A 22193-nucleotide genomic window follows, 5' to 3' on the forward strand; every position below is an offset into this window, starting at 1 on the left:
AAAATGATAGGATTGAAGTGAGATTACTAAATCTCAGTGAGTTCCCCTATCTTATGAGTTGACTCGGTTCTACAAGATACATGAAATCAGACGATATTTTTCTGTTGTGCAGTGTTATGGACAAGTGTATTGTATACATTTTGAACATGAATTTATTTGTATACGATTTTATTTTTCCTTGTCTTTTCCGCCTATGTATGTTTCATTTACCAATTTTTAGCATCACTACATATTATTCTAGACGTATATGTACGAGGTGTTATAGTACTATTTATAAGTAATCTTTTATATAATTCAAAAAACCAAACATCTATAAAAATTTACGGTTATGATTTGAAGTAGAATTGCTTAACACTGTCGGTAGAATATCTACAGAAATTTTAATTGGTATGCATTGATAGTGTAAAAACTTTTACACCAACAATACATCATTATCATTCAAATGAATTACTTTAATAAAAATTAAAATAAAAGTTAAATATTTTAACAGATCAACGGTTGAGATTCACTGACAGCATAAAACTTCTTTACACAGTCAATGTATTTCAATTAAATTCTAATATAAATGATATATATTTAAATTTCTTATTATTTAATTTTTACTGACAGCATAAAACTTTTTTACACGGTTAATATATTTCAATTAAATTCTAATATAAATGATATATATTTAAATTTTTTATCACTACATGTATTAATAATCATGTAGTGATAAAAAATAATTTTTTAAATGAATTTTAATTATTTTAAAAGATTTAATCGCTAATTTAAAACATAATGTAAAGCTGAAAATGGTAAAGTAATTCTTTTATTAAATATTTAATTTTTAAAATAACTATTTTTTTCAGAAATTTTAAAATGGTAAAATAATTTTTTGATAATGTGTAAGATGGGAGTTTAAAATTGAGGAGGAGTAAGAGGTAAATTATTCAAAGTGTTGGGCTACTAGGCGAAATTTAGTGAAGTTGTGTATCTGTGTTGGGGCAAGCCCACTTCATTCTATATGTCTCTGCTCATGAATAATACAACCACCATTATTGCTATAACCACCACTTCGATCAGCATATGCCACCATTTTAACAATTTCCGATCATAATTTTGACCACTACTACTAACAGGACCGGCCTTAGGACAGGGCAATCAGGCGTTCAGTCTAAGGATTAAAAAAAGGCCTCCATTTATTATGTTTTGGGCTTTAAAAATTAATACTTAAATTTCTTATATATAATAAATGGAGGTTTTTTTAGGGACCTCTGACGAATAATCTAAAATACTCCTAAACTTCACAAGTGCATTTCTAAACACATATTTTTTTTTGAAAAATAGGTGACTTCAGATATGCACACGTAAAGTCACTTTTTTTTTTCTAAAAAAAAAAGGTGCTTGGGTATGTACTTACCCGTTAGCACCCATACCCGTGCCTAATGCGTATGTAATTACCCATATCTGTATCTGTTACCTGCATTTCTAATAAAAATTAATTCAATTATAACATATTTTTAAAAGTTGATAAGATATTTATTTTTATATAATGATATAAATTAAAATATATAAATATATAATATGCGAGTATGAGGCGAGGTATTGTACTAAGGTGATCATACCTGCAACAATATCCACTTATTTAAGTGGATAATTATCTGAGCCCATGCTCGTACCCATTTTCATTAGGATGGGCGAATTGCCATCACAAGTAGTGTTTAAAAATTTAACTGAATCTATCGGTTGAACAGATCAACTTGGAAATCGAAGGGGTCTCCGATATTTGGTCTGATTGTTTGATCAGATAATAAACTATTAAACAAGTGAAAACTAGTTGAAAAATCGGTAAATATCACTAATTTTGGAAAATTAGTAGACTAAATGAATGTTTTTTCTCATACAAAATGACGTCGTTTTGATTTTTTTTAAATAATTAAAATATAAGTAGACTTTGTTTAAAACTTATTTGGAACAACTTTTAGAGTTAAATTTATTTGTACCTATAGTTATTTTGTAATTTAGTCTATGTTGCAATTAGACTTTGTTCAAAATTTATTTGGATTTGTATTTTGTATAATTTTGTTGTGTGATGACTATGTTTAGAATTTGAATTTACATAATGAACTTATGAAATTATAATATTTTGCAATTTTGTAAGAGTCGTGATTTTTTTGAGACAAAGTCATCACATGCGACCAATTTAATAATTATATAGTTTTGCTATAAAGACCAATTTATTCATCCGAGTTATCCATTTTTGTTATACAGTTCGACTAATGATCCAATAGTTCGACTAATAAACTAGTGACATAGTATTTTCGGTGGTCTAATTTTTAAAACATTAAACCCTAGTGCATATCTCCAAGAGTGTCCCAGTGGGACCTGTAACACCCCTCTAATAACCCGCGGCAGTTAAATAAGTATTAATCAGAGTAAACATGCAAGAGGTGTCACAATTCATAAAATGAAGAAAACACACGTCGGTACATATCATGCATTCACTGAAACAACTGAAATTATAACTCATTAAATAAAATCATGTTTTACACAGCGGAATTAAAAGCACAGAGTCAACATTCATCATTAATGTATCCGACTCAACCAACAAAGCCAATTAGAGTTATAATCAACTCAAAACAAACGTGTTCCCAGTGTTACATCTACCAGAGCATGACACCGACACTATAACTAAAAACCGACTTATGAGCTAATCCTCACCAAGTCACGCCGCTATCCTCAATCTGAAAAATGACAACAAGTAAGGGTGAGTCTCATCACAGTTAACCAATGTTATTGCATCATAAATAATAACACTTCATAGTTATATCATTCACCCAATTGTTTCATATCCAGACAAAACGTCATTCACACATCCACAAATAAACAGACAAGTCATCATATAACATATATCATCATGCTATAAACAAATCATGCACATGTATGAAACTGACACTATGCATGTGGTACCAATCGCCACCAGTGGAAATCATCCACCGACCGATCTATCATCATCCAGATACGGCCCTGCCAGCACAAATTCCTCACAATGGGAATTCTGCCCCTCGCTGAATCCTCTCATCATATAGGATTCAGCCCATGTTTATGAATGCATGCAACATATATATAACATACTTTCATCATTACCATTCTATGAGTAGCATCATCTATACTCATTTCATCATCATCATCGTCAATACTAAGCATGTTCATATATACATTGACATCATTCAATACAATCAATCATCAGTAAACCACAGAATCACATCACAAGGTTTACACAATCTCAAACAGCATACAAACAGGCCTACAAATCGAAAGTTACACATCATCGAACTTTCCAGAAAAATCACAAAACAAAAATTTCACATACAGGAAGCCATACGCGTATCATAGGGCCCATACGCGTCCATACGCGTATCCCCTTGCCTCATACGCGTATCATACGCATCTCAACAGAATCAGATTTTGCCTATAAGCAACATCATACGCGTATCAGTCTTGCCATACGCGTATCACCAAAATCATTTTCCTCTTTCAAAATTTCCATACGCGTATGAGCATCCTCATACGCTCTCATACGCAAAACACCAGTACGTGGTATTTGGGACAGGGCAACTGCGTATCATACGCGTATAGCCCATTGGGAGTGTCCCCCATACGCGTATGACCTCATCCCATACGCGTATGGCACTGTTTCATACGCGAAACACCAGAAAATGCCCAGAACCTGCAGAATTCGTAACAGTCCAAAACCCATTCGTTTTTACTCATACCAGTCCACGATTTTGAGTCTAAAAACTAGAAAAAATCACATCTAAACAGTATACGAATTCGTCCATAACCATAGTATATGATCCCATAATCAATTTCATGCATCATACCCTAAATCTATCAGTTATTAGGGATTAACAGTCCAAATTCAATGATGAACACAGATGAAAATTCAGAATATAGAATCAATGGATCCAATCATACTCCTAATCCATACTATCACCCATAATACGATAAAAGAGATTAAACGGAGAGTCTCCCCTTACCTCAGATAAAAGTCTTGGTTCTTGGTCTCTCCCTCTACAGTTCTCCTTCACGTTCCTTGTTCCCAATTCTGTTCTTTCACGTTCTTTCTTTGTTTCCCAATTTCCAATTATTTTATGAAAAATAATAATATTGAGATTAGTGAAAGCTTTACTAAATTACACCCCATCTTTACTATTTCCTCACATGGCCCAAATGCTTTAAACCATTATTTATTCATTATTTCCTCAAAATCCTTAATAATTCTAATTATTAATTAAATATTCCAATTTAAATTAATAATAAAATTATACGGGTGTTACAGGACCGGGTAACATTTTGTTTTAATTTAATATTAGACTTTGTATTTACATATCAACATTTACTATTCAATATTAACTTTTACCTCATACCAGTGTTTTAAAAACCGGACCGATCATCAAACCGGTGAGAGTATTGGATCACTGGTTTATTGGTTGAACCACTGGGTCATTGGTCAAATCGCATGACTAAATCGGATTAAACCAGATAACTCGGTTGAATAAATCAGTCTCTATTGTAGTATTATATATTTATTAAATCGGTTGAACCGGATGACTCAGTATAAAAAAAAAATCAAAACACCTACAAAATTTTAAAATATCATAATTTCACATGTTTATTCTTTACATTCAAATTTTAAATATAATAATAATTCACAAAAAAATAATACAAAATATAAATTTTTAAATTTTTTTAACCTGGTCTAATTGCAAACAGTAGAAAAATTGTTCCAAATAAGATTTGAATAGAGTCTAGTTATATTTTAATTTTACTTTAAAAAAAAAATCATGAAAACAATGTTATTTTGTGCGGAAAAAAGAGACCATGCATTAGGATAGCCGGTTTTCTAAAATCGCCGGTTTACCGACTTTTTCTGGTTTTTGTCGATTTTCACTGGTTCAATAGCATATCTGGTCCAATAATCAGACCAGACCGATGACCCCTCCTGTTCCCAGTTCAATCGTTCCGGCCGGTTCGATCCGATTTTTAAAATACTGCTTCAGAAAGAAATTCCTTTACTGTTACAAGTTTAATTTCATTTTAAACATAATCAATTTTATAAAATTAACTCCACTATATTAATATTATAAAAGAATTATTATTCTAAGACAAAAAAGAATATTTTTATTAGAAGTATACATAGTAAAGTAAATTTTATTCAAAATGTTACCAGTTTAATTTCATTTTAAACATAATCAATTTTATAAAATTAACTCAACTATATTAATATTATAAAAGAATAACTATTTTAAGAAAAAAAACATTTTTATTACTAGTATACATGGTAAAATAAATTTTAGTCAAAAAGAGTATAGTATATAATCAATCAATAAAGTACTATATATTAAAATAACAAAAATGCTTCGCTGCACATTAAATTTAAAATTGTTTCCACTATTAACGTTACTTCCATTTTCAGTTTCTTCAAACAAAAAAATAAACATATCCAAATTCACGTGTAAAGTAAATGCAACAACTCCTTCACTTTTTCTTAACCAAACCAAACCATTACTCTCTCTCTCTCTCTCTCATAGTAAAGTTAAGCTTCAAACATGGGTTGGTGCTTATGCTACAAACCTACATTGCTCATCATTGCTTTCATCACATTCTTCATTTCTCAATCATTTGCAGCAAAAATCTCGCAACCTCTCCATTCACTTCCATTCATTTGGCCTCTCCCTGCTAAATTCTCGTTCGGTAATGAAACTCTTTCCGTTGATCCAGCACTTTCCCTCATCGGAACCGGTGCTAACTCCGCAATTGTTAAATCCGGTTTTGATAGATTCAAAGGGATAGTGTTCAGTAACGGTTACAGCTTCGGTTTTGTTAGAACTGCTAAAGCTGTTTACGATGTTAACAAGTTGAATGTCGTTGTTCGTAATAACAGTGAAGAGGTAGGTTACTTTTTTGTTTTTGAGGATGTTTTGATTTTGAGATTTTTCAGATTTTTGAGATTTTGAGATTTTGTTGCAGCTTCAACTTGGAGTTGATGAAAGCTATAGTTTGTTCATTACAAAAGCAATCGGTTCTGGCAAAGTGACTATAGAGGTTTGGTTTTGTTTTTGCCACCGACATTTGTGGTTTGAATCCTAATGTCTGATGATGATGTTTTTGTCTATTGTTGTGTCAATCTCAAGTGTTGTTTTTACTATACATGGGCACTCCTATAATGATTTGAAAAAAAGAAAGTAAATTAGACTAATCAGACGTGTCAGTGTCGTGTCAGATAGTGACACCGAGTATGCCCTTTCTTCAGATGTGTCGGTGTCATGTATGATAGTGACACCGAGTATGCCCTTTCTTCAGGTGTGTCGGTGCTACATATTTATTTTTGATTCAATAGATTACTTTTATGGCTAAGAACAAGTTAATCGATCACTTGTTGATTGTGATGTGTTTGGTTGTTTGGTCAACCAATTGTCTTTAAAATTGACTATGATAGTTTTGTTGTTTGGTATACCAATTGTCTTTAAAATTGACTATGATAGTTTTGTGTTGTGTTTCACTTCTTATTGGTGGAAATTGGAATGGAACCTAATAAGTCAATTGGATCTTTGGTCATTTAACATTTGGGTGTTTTTTTTTCTTAATGTAGGCAAATACTGTTTTTGGTGCATTGCGTGGATTAGAGGTAAGCATTGTTATTTTTGATGAATGTTGTGGACAAAACACCTAACATGGTTTCTAAATGATTGACATACTTGTAAATCCTTGAATTATTTCTTACAACCTTTCTTTTTTATGATGATTGCGTAGACGTTTAGCCAATTGTGTTCTTTTGATTATTCATCGAAAAAAGTACAAATATACAAGGCACCTTGGTCCATCCGAGACCAACCAAGATTTCCTTTTCGCGGGCTCATGTTAGGTGAGCCAATATATTTTGTAAACGAGAAGTTTATATTTGATTTAGTTTGTTCATATGCTATGATCAGAGGCTATTGACACAAATATTTGGTTTCTTTGTGTTGCAGATACATCAAGACACTATTTACCGGTTAATGTTATTAAGCAGATAATTGAATCTATGTCATATGCCAAACTTGTAAGACAAATATCATGAGTTCATTTATACTTTCCTATTGGTTGTTTGAAACCATGCTGTTTTTCATGTAATGCTGATATGGAATGTTTTACATGGCAGAATGTTTTACATTGGCACATTGTAGACGAACAGTCATTTCCTCTTGAAGTACCTTCATATCCGAATTTGTGGAAAGGTTCATACACAAAGTGGGAACGATACACAGTTGAGGATGCATATGAAATTGTCAAGTAAGATACTTCGTGTTACGCCTTTGAGTTGGCTTTCTCAATCAATGGCTTACTAACACTATTCTCTTTTCATGTTTTCCTTTGTTATGATATAAAGCTTTGCCAAATTGAGAGGTGAGGTATCTCGAAATCCTTTGGAAGTTTCCATTTCATATTATTAATTTTTTTTTCTGGAATAAGATAATGGAAGTTTCTATTTGCATGGTTTATAACAGGTATAAATGTGATGGCAGAAGTTGATGTCCCCGGTCATGCAAAGTCATGGTACAGCTTATGCAATGCACAATTTTCTCTTAAGCGTATAGTCTTTTCAATTTATACGAAACCTTAGTTTACCTTAGTAATAGTTTAAGATTCTTATTTTTTGTTTCTGTTTAGGGGTATTGGATATCCAGATGTTTGGCCATCGCCCTCGTGTAAGACCCCACTCGATGTTTCAAAGGAGTCTACCTTTGATGTACTTTCTGGCATTATGACAGGTTAAGTTCCTATAAAACATGCATCAATTTCCTAATGTGCATACTTACCTTACTATGTACACCGACCTTATAAATGATTTTTTGCCGTTTTACTTTTCTAACTATTTTCTTCTAAATTTTTAGATATGAGAAAAATATTCCCCTTTGAACTATTTCACTTGGGTGGTGATGAAGTGAATACAGGTTGGTATGCATGGCTTTCTTCTTGACATAAAATCTTTAATCTGCTAACTAAAGTCCTACGAATTATTTTTGTTATTAGTGCAATCTAAGTTTGTCACTATAGTCTATAGACTATAGTTATAGTGTGGAAATGTGTAACAATGTTGGCGGTTTCACAGCAATCAAAATGATATAATCATAATTGCAGAGAGAAATTTGTTTTTGAGCAAGTTATAAGCCATTTTGTATCAATGCTAATTTATAAGTAATCGTTGTTTATTTTGACAGATTGCTGGACCAATACTTCTCATGTGAATAAGTGGTACAAATTTAAACCCTTTTTATAGTCATTCATTTACAAATTCTATCATGACTTTTTTTTATTGCCAAGAGCTTTAAATTCACTATGGAAACTCAAATTTAATTGAAAATGTGAACCTCGACATAGAAAGTCGTTTTCCGCCCATATCTGGTGGTCAAAGAAAATTAACCATCAAAACCAATGAATTTGAATCTTGTCATGCATCAATCATAATATTCAGACGTGTATTTATCTCTAATGCAGGCTTCAGGATCACAACATGACTGCTAATGATGCTTACGAATATTTTGTATTGAAGGCTCAACACATGGCTCTTTCGAAAAACTGGACTCCTGTGAACTGGTATGATATATAGATCTAATGACGCTTACAAATATTTTGAGCAATAATTGTAGCCATATTATTTAGATGCAACCTTTTTATGTAACTTGTCAGGGAAGAAACCTTCAATACGTTTCCCACAAAGCTCCATCCACGAACAGTAATTCATAACTGGTGAGTTCTCGTCCATGTAGTCATGTAGTTTTATTTTGGCCCGACGCTCAAATGACTCGGTCCTAAAGTATTTGAATTATTTTTCTAGGTTGGGCTCCGGTGTTTGCCCGCAGGTTGTTGCGAAAGGCTTGAGGTGTATTTTCAGTAACCAGGGTGTATGGTATCTTGACCATGTAGATGTACCTTGGGATATTGTCTATAACGCCGATCCACTAGAAGGAATACAAGAAGCTTCTCAACAAAAACTTGTGATTGGAGGAGAAGTTTGCATGTGGGGTGAGGTAGCTGATACATCAGATGTTCAACAAACAATATGGCCTCGAGCCGCAGCAGCTGCAGGTTAGCTGTCTTACTAATCCAAAAGTAATGACACAGACATAGACACCAGGCACGACACTGATAACGACATCTAGACATTGATAATGTGTCAGTATCGTGTCAATGTCAGACACACTTAAATTTTGAATATGAAAATTGACAGTTAATTGTATGTTTCACACAGAGCGTTTGTGGAGTCCGATACAATATACTACAGGCAGAAATGGTAACTTAACTGCATTGCCGCGGCTGCAATACTTCAGATGTCTGCTGAATAGAAGAGGTGTTCCAGCTGCTCCTGTCAGAAATTTTTATGCTAGAAGACCTCCTACTGGACCAGGGTCATGCTTTGAGCAATAATTTTAGCATACTTGTAATATTGTCTAATAGGTCTCTAGACATGTGCTGAATGTAGCTCATGTTTATCTACTATGCCTGGTAGTGGTTGATGAATTCTAGAGCTGTTGACTGTAATGATGTTGTAAGTTATTATGGTATTCAATAATAATAATAATAATAATAATAAATTTTTGGCCTAGTTTAAATAGATATTGAACATTGAGTTTAACGTTGATGAAAAACATAGACGTTGATACCATATTCCATAATGCCCTCATGGAATTGTCCATATTTTTGGCTTCATTGATATCTATAATATAAGAAAATTATATGTTGTGCCAAATACTAAAATGTCTCTATTGCTCTTCTATTGTGCCACATGGATGGTTTCTCCATCCAACTTCCCTTTCTTTCTTAGACCATTTACAATGGGGGTGTTGAAAAAATTATTCAATAGTTGAATGTCTACAATGGTTTGTTGAATGAGGTGTTTAATGTGATATGGATTAATTGGTGTTGAAAAGATTCAACATGTTGAATGAGAAAAAAGTGGGGCCACATGCAACACTTTACACAATTTTATTGGTTGTTGTGATTATTTAGATTTTATTTTATTTTAATCAATTAAAATTAATTATTTCATAGTAAATAAATTTTTTATTTATTTTTATTTTTATCAAAATTCATTATTTTTTTTCCTCTATAAATAGAGACTTGGTTCATTTGATTTGGACTCATAAAAAAAAATTCACTTTTAATTGATAATAGATATTAATATATAATCATAAAAACAAAACTTTAAAAGAAAATAAGAATATGATGTGGGGTAGGGTGTTGAATTTTATTAAACAAAACCATTGTAGTGAAAAAAAATTGAATAGGTGTTGAATTATTAGGTGGAAGAGAGAGAAGATGATGTGGAAGATAAAAAGTGAAAAAGTAGGGTGTTGAATAATGTAACCATTGTACATAGTCTTACATTTTCTTCTTTGTTTCTAATTCTCAAATAAATATATTAATAAAATAAATTTTTGTATCAATCAAATCAATCTTCACATTATCAATGCATATACCAACTTTTACTATACCTTGTCAACTCATTCACCTATACATGTATAATATATTATTAAAATATTTTTTTTTCAATTTTCTCTTTCTTCATAAATTTCAAATTCAAATAATATTCCTCTACTCCTAATGAATTAATATATCTTCCTATCTTTTATTCTTATTTTCAAATATCATTTTCTTTATTATATTAATAAGATTTCTCTTTAATTTTTCTCATACTTTTTTCATTCATAATTTTTTTTAGCTTCTATTTTTTTAGCTTCTATTATTCACAAATTTTATAAAAAAATTATATTTTACATTAAAAAATCTTATTAATCTAAGTGTTTTTACGGGTACCAGACATTTTTTTATACATTCAATTTTTTTTACGAATACCAAATTTTTTTTTATACATTCAATTATTATTTTTTCACGGGTACCAGACATTTTTCAATATACCTTCCTCTACTCCTAATGAATTAATATATCTTCCTATCTTTTATTCTTATTTCAAATATTATTTTCTTTTTTATATTAATAAGATTTTTCTTTAATTTTTCTCATACTTTTTCATTCATAATTTTTTTTAGCTTCTATTTTTTATTACATTTTTTTAGCTTCTATTATTCACATATTTTATAACAAAATTATATTTTGTATTAAAAAATCTTACTGATCTGAGTGTTTTTACGGGTACCAGACATTTTTTTATACATTCAATTTTTTTACGAGTACCGAAAACTTTTCTATACATTCAATTATAATTTTTTCACGGGTACCAGACATTTTTCAATATATCTTCCTCTACTCTTAATGAATTAATATATCTTTTATTCTTATTTTCAAATATTATTTTGTTTTTTATATTGATAAGATTTCTCTTTAATTTTTTTCATTCATGATTTTTTTTCTTCTATTTTTTTATTAAATTTTTTTATTCTATTATGCACATATTTTATAACAAAATTATATTTTGTATTAAAAAATCTTATTGATCTAAATGTTTTTACGAGTACCAGATATTTTTCTATACATTTAATTATTTTTTTTACAAGTACCAGACATTTTCTTGTACATTCAATTATTATTTTTTCATGGGTACCAGACATTTTTCTATACATTCAATTACTTTTTTTTACGGGTACCAGACATTTTTCTATATATACATTCAATTATTATTTTTTAACGGGTACCTGACATTTTTCTGTTAAAAAATATACATCTAAAACAAATGCGCATCCCGTACCAGAATCCGTGCGAACGCACGGGTTTGTTACTAGTTTTTATCATGACATTGCTCTTTAGGGAAAAAAATAGAAGAATTGAGTGAAAAGAATGTAATAATTTTAAATAGAGGGGTTTGAAGGGTGTAAAGTTATATTATTACAAATTGTTTCATTTATCAATTTTTCATGCATGATTATTGATTTATAAATTAAAAATTACGAAAGATTTTTCAAAGGTAAAAATTCATTCTTTGAACTTTTTTTAATAAATATGTTTAAAAATAAAATTAATTAAAAAGTCTTACAAAATTTCATTTTATAGTAATTTATTAAAATTATACATTTCTAAATTATAAGATGTTTTGGGTATTCCCCACAGATTAAAAAATGATATCATTTTTTTATGGAAAAGATAAATTTTATATAATTTTACATAAATGTCATTTATAATTATATATAATATAGAAATTAAAAAATTAAAAGAATTAAATATAATAATTAATAGATGGTATATTAGGAAAAAAATTAACTTATAATTTGTGAAAGTATTTTTTTTATACAAAATTACTTATAATTTGAAACAGTGAAAGTAATATATTTTAAATACTGTAAGATTTTTAAATTATAATTTTTTTATTTGATTACCATAAGATACTACTTACCTACACAATTTTTAAAAAATTTTAGAAACTATTATTTTTTAGTTGTTAATTAATAAATATTAACAATTTATTTATGCTATAAAATATATAAATAGAGCCATCAAGAGTTAAACTCTAAACCAATAACTCAGACTTTTATACTTTTTGGACCATAAATAAGTTCAAGGTGAAATGTCATTGTTCGACCTGCCCAAGATTTGGTTTGACAATTAGCGAAGTTTCCAAATGTTTAAAGATGATTGGTTTAATAGAATTGAAGGAGATTCAATTAAAGAAATTTCAAAATTAAATCAAATAATTGGATTTTTATCTTCTCTAGAAGCGCCAAAAACACGTAGAAATCAATCGGAGGCAAGCGAATTGTTGTTCCTTTAATTCATACTTGCATTTCACGTAATATTTTTTTCAACACAATTGACATTAAACCCGGAACGACTTTAATGCACACTTTTTTCTTGAGAAATCACACAATAATATATGTTCTAGAATTTATTAATTTGGTCCTTCAAACAATATATTTGAAACTAAGTGATTATTTGTCAAAATTATCGGTAAACCCCTACACACTTTTTAAAAAATTATAAAAACTTTTTGTTGTTATTACTAATACTATTAATAGCTATCCAGAGTTAAGTTCTAAACCAACATAACTTGTAATAATTTAAGTAAACTAATATAAAGTATCATATTTTGTTAATCAACCAAAATTTAGAATACTAAAAAAATGATTGTATTATAATTTTGTAAAAGAAAAATTAAAACTTTAAATTTAAATAAATATTAAATAAATGCCATAATAGCAATTTTGTGATTTAACTAATTAGGCGGCAAAATGAAATGGATTGCAATTCCAATTTTGTCCTTTTGAAAATGGTTGATTATTTTGCCATTCATAACAATGTCATGATCCCATAACATAACAACTTGTAAAGAGTGTTTCCAACTGTTAGCATTTTCCATTTCAAAATGGGTTCATCACCTTCTTCTTCCTCTCACTCCAAATTAACAATGAAACTTCTCGTTGACACTAAGAACGACCAAGTTCTCTTTGCCGAAGCATCCAAATCGGTTGTTGATTTTCTTCTCAATATCCTCTACTTGCCTTTGGGTACAGTTGCTAAACTCGTCGGAGAAAATGGAATGCTCCCCGGCGTAGCCAACATGCATCGTAGTCTCCAAAACCTCCCTCACAAATTCATGCTACCGCAATATTCGAACAAACCTCTCCTAAACCCTAATGTTAACCTCTTTTCACCTGAATTGTCCCTTCTTCTTTCCACCACAATCGGCAAAGCATCGAACTCTACTGCTCAAATCTCCGAGCGTGCATTTGTTCAGATGTGTCGGTGTAGTGTCAGACAGTGTCACCGAGCGTGCATTTGTTCAGATGTGTCGGTGCTACATATTTATTTTTGATTCAATAGATTATTTTTATGCCCAAGAACAAGTCAATCAAGCACTTGTTGGTTGGTGTGTTTTGTTGTTTGGTCAACCAATTGTCTTTATAATTGACTAATATAGTTTTGCTGTTTAGTCAACTAATTGTCTTTACAATTGACTAAGATAGTTTTGTGTTGTGTTTCACTTCTAATTGGTGGAAATTGGAATGGAACCAAACAAATAAATTGGATCTTTGGTCATTTAAATTTTGTTTTGTTTTTTAATGCAGGCAAATACTGTTTTTGGTGCATTGCCTGGATTAGAGGTAAGCATTGTTATGGTAAAGCTTATGCCCAAGCTCAGTTTTCTCTTAGGCTGATAGTCTTTTCAATTTATACTAATGTTGAAATTGAAAATGCAAAAATTATTTTTATACTCAGAGGTCTTAGTAGGTTTATAACAGGTCTTAGTAGGTTTATAACAGCTAGGGTTTGCCCACGGTGGCAAGAAGCCCCGTATGGCAGTGTTATGGAGTTTTCGGTGGTATGAGAGGTCAACTCACATGAGGTGAAAGACTCTGTGATATGCTTAATGATGGTTAAGTTATGATTTGTTCATCTCTCCTTTTAAGGAAGAAGTATTTATAGAGGCTCCTGAACCTAGGTTTTCTTTGGGAATGATAACCGCCCATTTAGTCAAAGTACTGGGCCGTTGAATCCCTACTTCCTAGAGAAACGCGGATCAACTATGGACTCTATCTTCCCTCTGTCTAAAAAACATATTACTCCATGTTTCTCATAACTGGGGAATGGAAGATACTTTAGAGCGAGGCGATTCCCCTTTTAGAGGCGACATATGGTCCTCGCCTCCTCCGAAGGCTACATCCCTCTTGCCTTTGTTACGTCTTTTGAAAATATAACACTACAAGTAGCGTGAAAGTTAATATATAATGTATGATAATTAAGAAAAAGAATAAATATTTTATTTATATTATAAAAGAATAATTACTTTAAGACATAAAAAACATTTTTTATGAGAAGTATATATAGTAAAATTAATTTTTCTCAAAAAGGGATAATGTACAATGTGCATAATTTAGCTCTTTAATTTGAGAAATGTTATGTGGACATTATTTTAGGTGTCCAACACCGTATATTTAGATGGTGTAGATATGGTTTCAATTTTTTATCAGTTTTTTTGTCTCTCTTCATGTTAAATCTATATTTATAGAAAGTACTTTTATACGGTATTGATATCTGGTGTTCACTTTTGGGTGTTCAAATAACACCTCTCATTTAATTTTTGCCAAAGAGTGGCTCAAAAATCCGAGAAAACGTATATATAGTAAAATAACAAACATGCTTGTTAAGCTTCTTACATTTTCAGATTCTTCAAGAAAGACATATCCTAACTCACGTGTGAATGTAACTCATCCACTCAACATTTATTCATCAATGCCTTAAAACCAAACCAAGCCATTACTCTCTCTGCCTCAGTTTTTTTTTTCCTGCAATTCACCATGCTTGTTAAGCTTCAACCATGGGTGTTGATGGTGATAACGTGTTCTTTTGGTTCGTTCTTGCCATCAAACGAAACTAACGATGGTGATTTGAAAGGGCATTTTAGGAAGAGCTGATGTAAAATTGTTGCCCATTCAAGTTTCTTACATTTTCAGTTTCTTCAAAAGAAAACATATCCAAATTCACATGTAAATGTTAACAATTCCTTCACCAAACCATTACATGTAAAAGTTAAGCTTCAACCATGGGTTGCTGCTGCTACTACAAGACATTACTCATCATTGTTTTCACATTCTTCATTTCTCAATCATTCGCAGCCAAATTCTCACTTCCTTTCATTTGGCCTCTGCCTGCTAAATTCGCATTCGGTAATGAAACTCTTTCCGTTGATCCTACACTTTCTCTCATCGGAAACAGTGCTAACTCGCCAATTCTCAAAGCCGGTTTTGATAGATTCAAAGGGATAGTGTTCAGTAACGGTTTTGTTAGAGCAGGCAAAGCTGTTTACGATGTTAACAAGTTGAATGTCGTTGTTCAGGACAAAATTGAAGAGGTCGGTTACTTTTTGTTTTATTATTTTTTCCTGTGGTTTTCAGGATGTTTTAATTTTGCGATTTTGCGATTTTTGAGATCTTTGAAATTTTGTTGCAGCTTCAACTTGGAGTGGATGAAAGCTATAATTTGTTGATTTCTAAAGCAACCGGTTCCGGCAAAGTGATCATCAAGGTTTGATTCAATAGATTATTTTTATGGTCAAGAACAAGTCAATCAAGCACTTGTTGATTGTGATGTGTTTTGTTGTTTGGTCAACCAAGTGTCTTTAAAATTGACTAAGACAGTTTTGTTGTGTTTCACTTCTTATTGGTGAAAATTGGAATGGAACCAAACAAATCAATTGGAACTTTGATCATTTAAATTGTGTTTTTCTAATGCAGGCAAATACTGTTTTTGGTGCATTGCGTGGATTAGAGGTAAGTAATGAGTGTTGTGGACAAAACACATAAGATAGTTTCTAAATGATTAACAAACTTGTAAATCCCTTTGTGTTATATGTGAATTATTTCTTACATTCTTCTTTTCTTATGATGATTACGTAGACGTTCAGCCAATTGTGTTCTTTTGATTATTCAACGAAAACGGTACAAATATACAAGGCACCTTGGTCCATCCGAGACAAACCAAGATTTCCTTTTCGCGGTCTCATGTTAGGTGAGCCAATATATTTCATAAAAGAGATGAGTTTATATTTTATATGGTTTGTTCATATGCTTTGATAAGAAGCTATTGACACAATTCTTTGGTTTCTTTGTGTTGCAGATACATCAAGACACTATTTCCCAGTTAATGTTATTAAGCAGATAATTGAATCTATGTCATATGCCAAACTTGTAAGACAAATATCATGAGTTCATTTATACTGTCCTTTTGGTTATTTGACAGTTTGAAACCATGTTGTTTTTCATGTAATGCTGATATGGAATGTTTTACATGGCAGAATGTTTTACATTGGCACATTGTAGACGAACAGTCATTTCCTCTTGAAGTACCTTCCTATCCGAACTTGTGGCAAGGTTCATACTCAAATTCGGAACGATACACAGTTGAGGATGCATATGAAATTGTCAAGTAAGATACTCCCTCCTGTAACGTCTTTCAGTTGGCTTTCTCAATCTATGGCTGACTAACACTGTTCTCTTTTCATGTTTTACTTTGTCCTAATATAAAGCTTTGCCAAAATGAGAGGTAAGGTATCTCGAAATTCTTTTGAAGTTTCCTTTTTCGTATTATTCACAAGACTTTGCAATTTTGATCTTGTAAGATAATGGAAGTTTCTATTTGCATGATTTATCACAGGTATAAATATAATGGCCGAAATAGATGTTCCTGGTCATACAAAGTCATGGTAAAGCTTATGCAATGCTCAATTTTCTCTTAAGCTGATAGTCTTTTCAGTTTATACCAAGGCTTAGTTTACCTATGTAATGTTTTAAGGTTGTTATATTTTGTTTATGTTTAGGGGTATTGGATATCCAGATGTTTGGCCATCGCCCTCGTGTAAAAGCCCACTCGATGTTTCAAAGGAGTCTACCTTTGATGTCCTTTCTGGCATTATGACAGGTTACGTTCCTATAAAACATTCATCGATTTCTGAATATGCACATTTAGCTTACTATGTATACTGACCTTATAAATAAATGTTTGCCGTTTTACTTTTCTAACTATTTTCTTCTAAATTTATAGATATGAGAAAAATATTCCCCTTTGAACTATTTCACTTGGGTGCTGATGAAGTGAATACAGGTTGGTATACATGACTTTCTTAACTAAATCTTTAATTTGTTAACCAAAGTCCTAAGAATCATTTTTATTATCAGGACAACCGAACAAACAATCATAATTTATAAGAAATCGCTGTTTATTTTGACAGATTGCTGGACCAATACTTCTCGTGTGAATAAGTGGTACAAATTTTAATCTTTTATGCTCTTTCATTGCATTCTAGGTGGTTTTTTTTTTTTTATTGGCTAGAGCTGTAAATTTACAATGGAAACTCAAATTTTATTGAAATATGAACCTCGACATAGAAAGTCATTTTCCCCCGTATCCCGTGGTCAAAGAAAATTAACCGTCAAAATAAATAAATTTGATTATTGTCATGCATCTAGCAAAATATTCAGACGCGACTTTATCTCAAATGCAGGCTTCAGAGTCGCAACATGACTGCTAAAGATGCTTACGAATATTTTGTATTGAAGGCACAAAACATGGCTCTTTCGAAAAATTGGACTCCTGTGAACTGGTATCATTTATGGATCTAATCTAATGATGCTTATGAATATTGAGCAATAATTGTAGCCATATTATTTAGATGCGACCTTTTTATGTAACTTATCAGGGAAGAAACCTTCAATGCGTTTCCGGAAAAGCTCCACCCGCAAACTATAGTGCATAATTGGTGAGTTCTTGTTTATATAGTTTTATTTTGGCCCAAATCTCAAACGACTCAATCCTAAAGTATTTTAAGTAATTATTTCTATAGGTGGAGCTCCGGTGTTTGCCCGAAGGTTGTTGCAAAAGGCTTGAGGTGTATTTTCAGTAACCAACGTGTATGGTATCTTGACCACGTAGATGTACCTTGGGATGTTGTCTATAACGCCGACCCACTAGAAGGAATATACAATGCTTCTGAACAAAAACTTGTGCTTGGAGGAGAAGTTTGCATGTGGGGTGAGGAAGCTGATACATCAGATGTTCAACAAACAATATGGCCTCGAGCTGCAGCAGCAGCAGGTTAGTTGTCTTACTAATCCAAAGATGTTTTCCATTCACTCTTATAGTTAATTTAAAAGTATAGATCAAAAGTCATTTGAAGGGCTCGTGTCATGTACTATGAAGTAATGACACAAACATAGACATCAGACACGATACTAGTACCGACACGTAGACATTGAGAAAATTAAAGTCATTATATGTAACAGCACGTGTTAGTATCGTGTTGATGTCAGAGACGTAAAGTTTTGAAAATATGAAAAATTAACAGTTAATTGCATGTTTCGAACAGAGCGTTTGTGGAGTCCGAGACAATATACTACAGTCTTAACTGCATCACCGCGACTGCAATACTTCAGATGTCTGTTGAATAGAAGAGGTGTTCCAGCGGCTCCTGTCACAAATTTTCATGCTAGAACTCCTCCTACTGGACCAGGTTCATGCTTTGAGCAATAAGTTTAGCAATTTTGTACTGTCTAATGATGTTGTAAGTTATTATTGTATTCAATTCAATAATAAGAAGAAATTTTTGGCCTAGTTTAAATAGATAATGAACAATGATTTTAACTTTGACGAAAAACATAGATGTTGACACCATAATACCTGTATGGAATTGCCCATACTTTTGGCCTTCATTGAAATTTTCCTCAATGACATCACTCCTTAATGACTTCTTGAACATAGACAAAGTATTTCTTTCTATTCAAAATTCTCATACCTAGAGCCGAATTTTCAAGAATTAGTATAGAGCAATTGGAAATTTTTGCTCTGGATAGAGAGCTATAAAATTTGTTACAAAATAATACATGAAAGAGATGATTTCAAACAAGTTGTATGGTAGAGTCATGTTCAATGATAGTATATGGAAAAGATCAATAGATATAGTGTCATATATTCATTGCAAGTTGTTGTGTACACTCTCTCTATTGCTTCTCCTGAAAAACAGTCATGGACACTGGGATCTCATCTCACATGACAGAAAATATAGGTAATCTTACATCTTATTCCAATACAAAAAATAATATTACTGTTGAAAGTTGTCATAATATTTAAGTTATTGGTTGTGGTAAACAATTCCTTCATGCACCTAAATGGATCAAAAATATTGTTTATGGATCAAAAATATTACCACTGACAATAATGTTTATGTTGAACTTGATCCTTTTGGTTTTTATTATGAAGGATTTTGAGATAGAGATACCTTTAGTGATATGCAACAACCTTGTTTACCTTTATTCTCTCACCACATGATCATGCAATTGAAGCTCAATACCTTCCATATTTGTTGCTTTATACATTGTATTATGGAATAGTCATTAAGGCATTCAAGAGCTTTAATTTTGAATTCTTTTCATCGAAACAATTTTATTATGTAATGTTTCAGAACTTTTTTTTTTTGTTAGTCTTGTCAACTTGAAAAACAAATAAAATTAACTTTTTATTGTCATCTACATTGTTATCTTTTGATATTGTGCATAAGGATCTTTGGACATCACCAACTCTTAGTTCCAATAAGCATCGCTATTATATTTTATTTCTTGATAATTTTACGATTTTTTGTGGACTTTTTCCCAAACAAATAAATATCAAATTTGCTCCATTTTTCTCCAATTTTGTAATATCACATTAAAACACAATCTGAAAAATGTATTTAATGTTTTCAAAGTGATAACTACAAGGAGTATAATAAGTTTCTTTTTCATAAATTTTGTGAGCAAAATTAAAATTGAATGATGTATAGGCTTTTGTGAGAAAAAAAAAATGAAGGAAATTACATTAAATAGAGAGTAATAGGAAGATTTACAACCCCAAGTTTGATTCTCTAAGGGTAACTGTTTCAAGTGAGATCACAACAAAGGAGAAATTGGTCCAAAACTCACGGAAGATTTCCACAATATAACTATAGTCTATTGTCTTGACTCTTAAGTTAACAGAATAAAGATTTAACACCAAGTGGTTATATAGCAAAGTTGCTAGAAGAAAGCCATGCATACCGACCTGTATCTCCGTTTTTCAATCTATCAAACAGTTTATAAAACACAAACAGAAATTATAGAAGAACTAAGTTCTACCACAAATTTAATTCGACATGACCTTGTAGTAACATCAATCTTCAGAATCAACAGCCTCGTGGTCCAGAAACACATCCGTGAAAACAGTTGTTGAGCCTCTCATGCAAGCTTTGATGAAATTAGTAGCCTAATACCAAACAACCAGAAAAATCAATTGATGATATTAATAAGTAATAACATATATAATAGTATAAATTATAATACAAAATATAATGTATAATCAATAGTTACCTTTACTTTAGTCATGATAACTACTCTTTCTTCCTTACCCTCAGGATTTAAATCAAAGTTTAGATCATACAGAAACAAACGATCATATCTCTTAATAGTAAGATCATCATTTATCAGGTAATAATAACCTAAATCTTTCTTCACGTAGCCGGAGTAGATTGAAGGATTAGTAGAGCCTGAACCATTTCCACCTTCCAAAAGGATGAACATGTAGTAGGATTTGTAAATGCTAACAGGAAGTTTGCATTTCACAGCTAGATTGGTGATACTCTTGAGGATGTTTCCATATAGCCCAGCTTCGGAATCACTCACAATTTTGATGGAATCCAAAACTGATAAGCTGAGTATATCGAATATGAAATCTACCACTTCCTTGTTGGCCTGAGCGTACAACACTTTAGTGCTTCTCTTGTTTATCACAAGATACATCTTTAACTCCGAGAGTGAATCAAAGTGAGGAAGACTGTACGTAGACGGTTGCGAAGAAGTTTCAGACGTCATTGGAAAAATGTAAACCCTAGTTTTTCTGGTAGTGAAAATGAGAGAGACTAAAAAGATGCAGAGTTAGAGTTACGTAGAAGAAGAGAGGAGATGTTTTTTTGTGATCCTGTTTATGCCCTTAACTCCACATTTTATCTCATTACTTTTTTATTTTTATATTATATTTAAAAACATCAATAAAAATAAAATTTTATTTAAAGTGAATTTTTTAAAAGTAAGTGTTTTTTTATTGTATAAATAATGTCAATATATCTGTGGCATTTTTTTTAAAGTGTACATCCATTTTTTTAACAAAAATATATTTTATTATTACATATATAAAAATATATTTATATTTTATGAAAAATAAGATCCGGTGGTGATTGGCGATGAACTTGATAGGGAGGACCACGGCTCGATCCCCGAAACTGCGATTGAAAGAGGCTTGACCCATTTGATGTCAGAGCTGATCTCTCAGACAGGACCGTGGTGATAAACTAAAAAAATATATTAATTTAAATAAAAATAATTAATTTAATTTGAATGAAAATGTTATTTAATATAAAAATATTATAGTTTTTTTTAAAAACAAGCAACACTTGGTTCAATTTTAATTTGTTGATTATTTATAAACATGCTTGGTACTTAATAAAAAAAGGAGTCCACGACTTGACCAAAAAAATAGGATTTGACTGTTTGCATGTTTGAATTTTATTTCACTAATCAATTCCAACTGATTATTCCTTTAATCTCTCCCTAATTCATGATAATTAATGGCCACAAAATTTTGACAGGTTCTATGCTCTCAAACTATACCCTCAAAATTGATTTTTGTAATTTATTAGGTATTTGTAGCACATTAGGGTTTTA

At 31.3% G+C, this 22193-nt stretch overlaps 2 protein-coding genes across 2 annotated transcripts; both read left to right on the top strand.

Annotated features, from left to right (window-relative positions):
* The first annotated feature begins 5510 nt into the window (after positions 1-5510).
* LOC131629660 (beta-hexosaminidase 1-like) lies at positions 5511-9628 on the top strand. Its single transcript, XM_058900445.1, has 15 exons — positions 5511-5933; positions 6013-6087; positions 6635-6670; positions 6796-6907; positions 7014-7084; positions 7184-7314; positions 7412-7428; positions 7530-7578; positions 7693-7793; positions 7917-7976; positions 8244-8277; positions 8521-8619; positions 8713-8772; positions 8861-9111; positions 9275-9628. The coding sequence occupies exons 1-15, from the start codon at positions 5592-5594 to the stop codon at positions 9448-9450; spliced, it is 1614 nt and encodes a 537-aa protein (XP_058756428.1). The 5' UTR covers positions 5511-5591; the 3' UTR covers positions 9451-9628.
* A 4461-nt stretch (positions 9629-14089) lies between these two features.
* LOC131629661 (beta-hexosaminidase 1-like) lies at positions 14090-19232 on the top strand. The gene is made up of 15 exons (XM_058900446.1): positions 14090-15823; positions 15922-15996; positions 16206-16241; positions 16368-16479; positions 16588-16658; positions 16766-16896; positions 16997-17013; positions 17125-17173; positions 17288-17388; positions 17512-17571; positions 17699-17732; positions 17972-18070; positions 18167-18226; positions 18311-18561; positions 18833-19232. The coding sequence occupies exons 1-15, from the start codon at positions 15515-15517 to the stop codon at positions 18994-18996; spliced, it is 1569 nt and encodes a 522-aa protein (XP_058756429.1). The 5' UTR covers positions 14090-15514; the 3' UTR covers positions 18997-19232.
* The last annotated feature ends 2961 nt before the right edge of the window (positions 19233-22193 follow it).

This window comes from Vicia villosa, unplaced genomic scaffold (assembly GCF_029867415.1).
Source record: "Vicia villosa cultivar HV-30 ecotype Madison, WI unplaced genomic scaffold, Vvil1.0 ctg.000587F_1_1, whole genome shotgun sequence".
In the NCBI taxonomy this organism is placed as follows: Eukaryota; Viridiplantae; Streptophyta; class Magnoliopsida; order Fabales; family Fabaceae; genus Vicia; species Vicia villosa.